The 1052-nt window shown below is 49.4% G+C and overlaps 1 protein-coding gene across 1 annotated transcript in view; it reads right to left on the bottom strand.

Annotated features, from left to right (window-relative positions):
• Window positions 1-244: 244 nt before the first annotated feature.
• The window catches only part of drd4a (dopamine receptor D4a), a 9053-nt gene continuing 8245 nt past the window's right edge, over window positions 245-1052 (bottom strand). The window contains exon 4 of the mRNA XM_012818606.3: window positions 245-587. Coding sequence (XP_012674060.1) covers window positions 385-587 — 203 coding nt within the window. The 3' untranslated portion in view covers window positions 245-384. The remainder of the gene's footprint in view (window positions 588-1052) is intronic.

Genomic DNA, 1052 nt, shown 5'->3' with positions numbered 1-1052 from the left:
TGTAGTTCAGTGGTTATCAAACTTTTTGTCCGGGGACCCCATAAAATCCATTTGCCAAGTCTCGCGACCCCCCACACATTTTGACAGGATATTATAGGTCTAAATTCAGTTTCATCTTGAATGATGAGACTGCTTGCTGAGACAATATTAGTTTTCATTATCCAGCCTGATGTAGAAAACACCATGTCTGATAGACTATACAGCATGTCAAAGCCTAATATGTTGATGCACAGGGCAGCAAGATCATTTCACGACCCCCAAAAAACGTTTGGCGACCCCACTTGGGGTCCCGACCCCTAGTTTGAGAACCACTGCTGTAGTTCATTGGTTCCCCTGTAGTTCATCGGTTCCCCTGTAGTTCACTGGTTCCCCAGGCCTTAAGGGTCAGCGACAGCGGGGTAGGAACTTCTTGAAGAACTTGCGGAACTCTGTGTTGAACACGGTATAGATGATGGGGTTGACGGCGCTGTTGACGTAGCCAAGCCACGTGACGGTGCTCATGAGTCCGGACGGAACATCACACATGTCACACACCGCCCCTAGCATGTGCACCACGAAGAACGGCGTCCAGCACAGCAGGAAGGCACCTGGAGAGAGACAGGACACACACACACAGATGGGTCACACACCGCACATCCCTAGGTGTGCACCGATACTGGTACTAATACAGTGCGTTAAACTCAAGCCTGCAGCAAAGAGTCGCCCTTATTAGGTACTTGTATCGGTACTCTGTATCGGCAAATACACAAATGTAAGTACTCGTATTGGTCTGAAAAAGTGGTAGCGGTGCATCCCCACACAGAGGTCACACACACACAGAGGTCACACACACAGGAAGGCACCTGCAGTACGGGACAGGAACACAGAGATACCCACATCTAAGTTCATGCACACCACAGATCCCTTATAGCACACAAGCCATCAACACACCACAGATCCCTTATAGCACACAAGCCACCAACACAAAGTTCACCCATCACACCACATCACGCAGAATTCACCCATCACACCACATCACACATCACCCATCACCCATCACACAGAGTGGAGGT

This window comes from Clupea harengus, chromosome 3 (assembly GCF_900700415.2).
Source record: "Clupea harengus chromosome 3, Ch_v2.0.2, whole genome shotgun sequence".
Taxonomy (NCBI): domain Eukaryota; kingdom Metazoa; phylum Chordata; class Actinopteri; order Clupeiformes; family Clupeidae; genus Clupea; species Clupea harengus.
The sequence above is the reverse complement of the archived record's forward strand: the minus strand, read 5'-3'. Positions and strand labels throughout refer to the sequence as shown.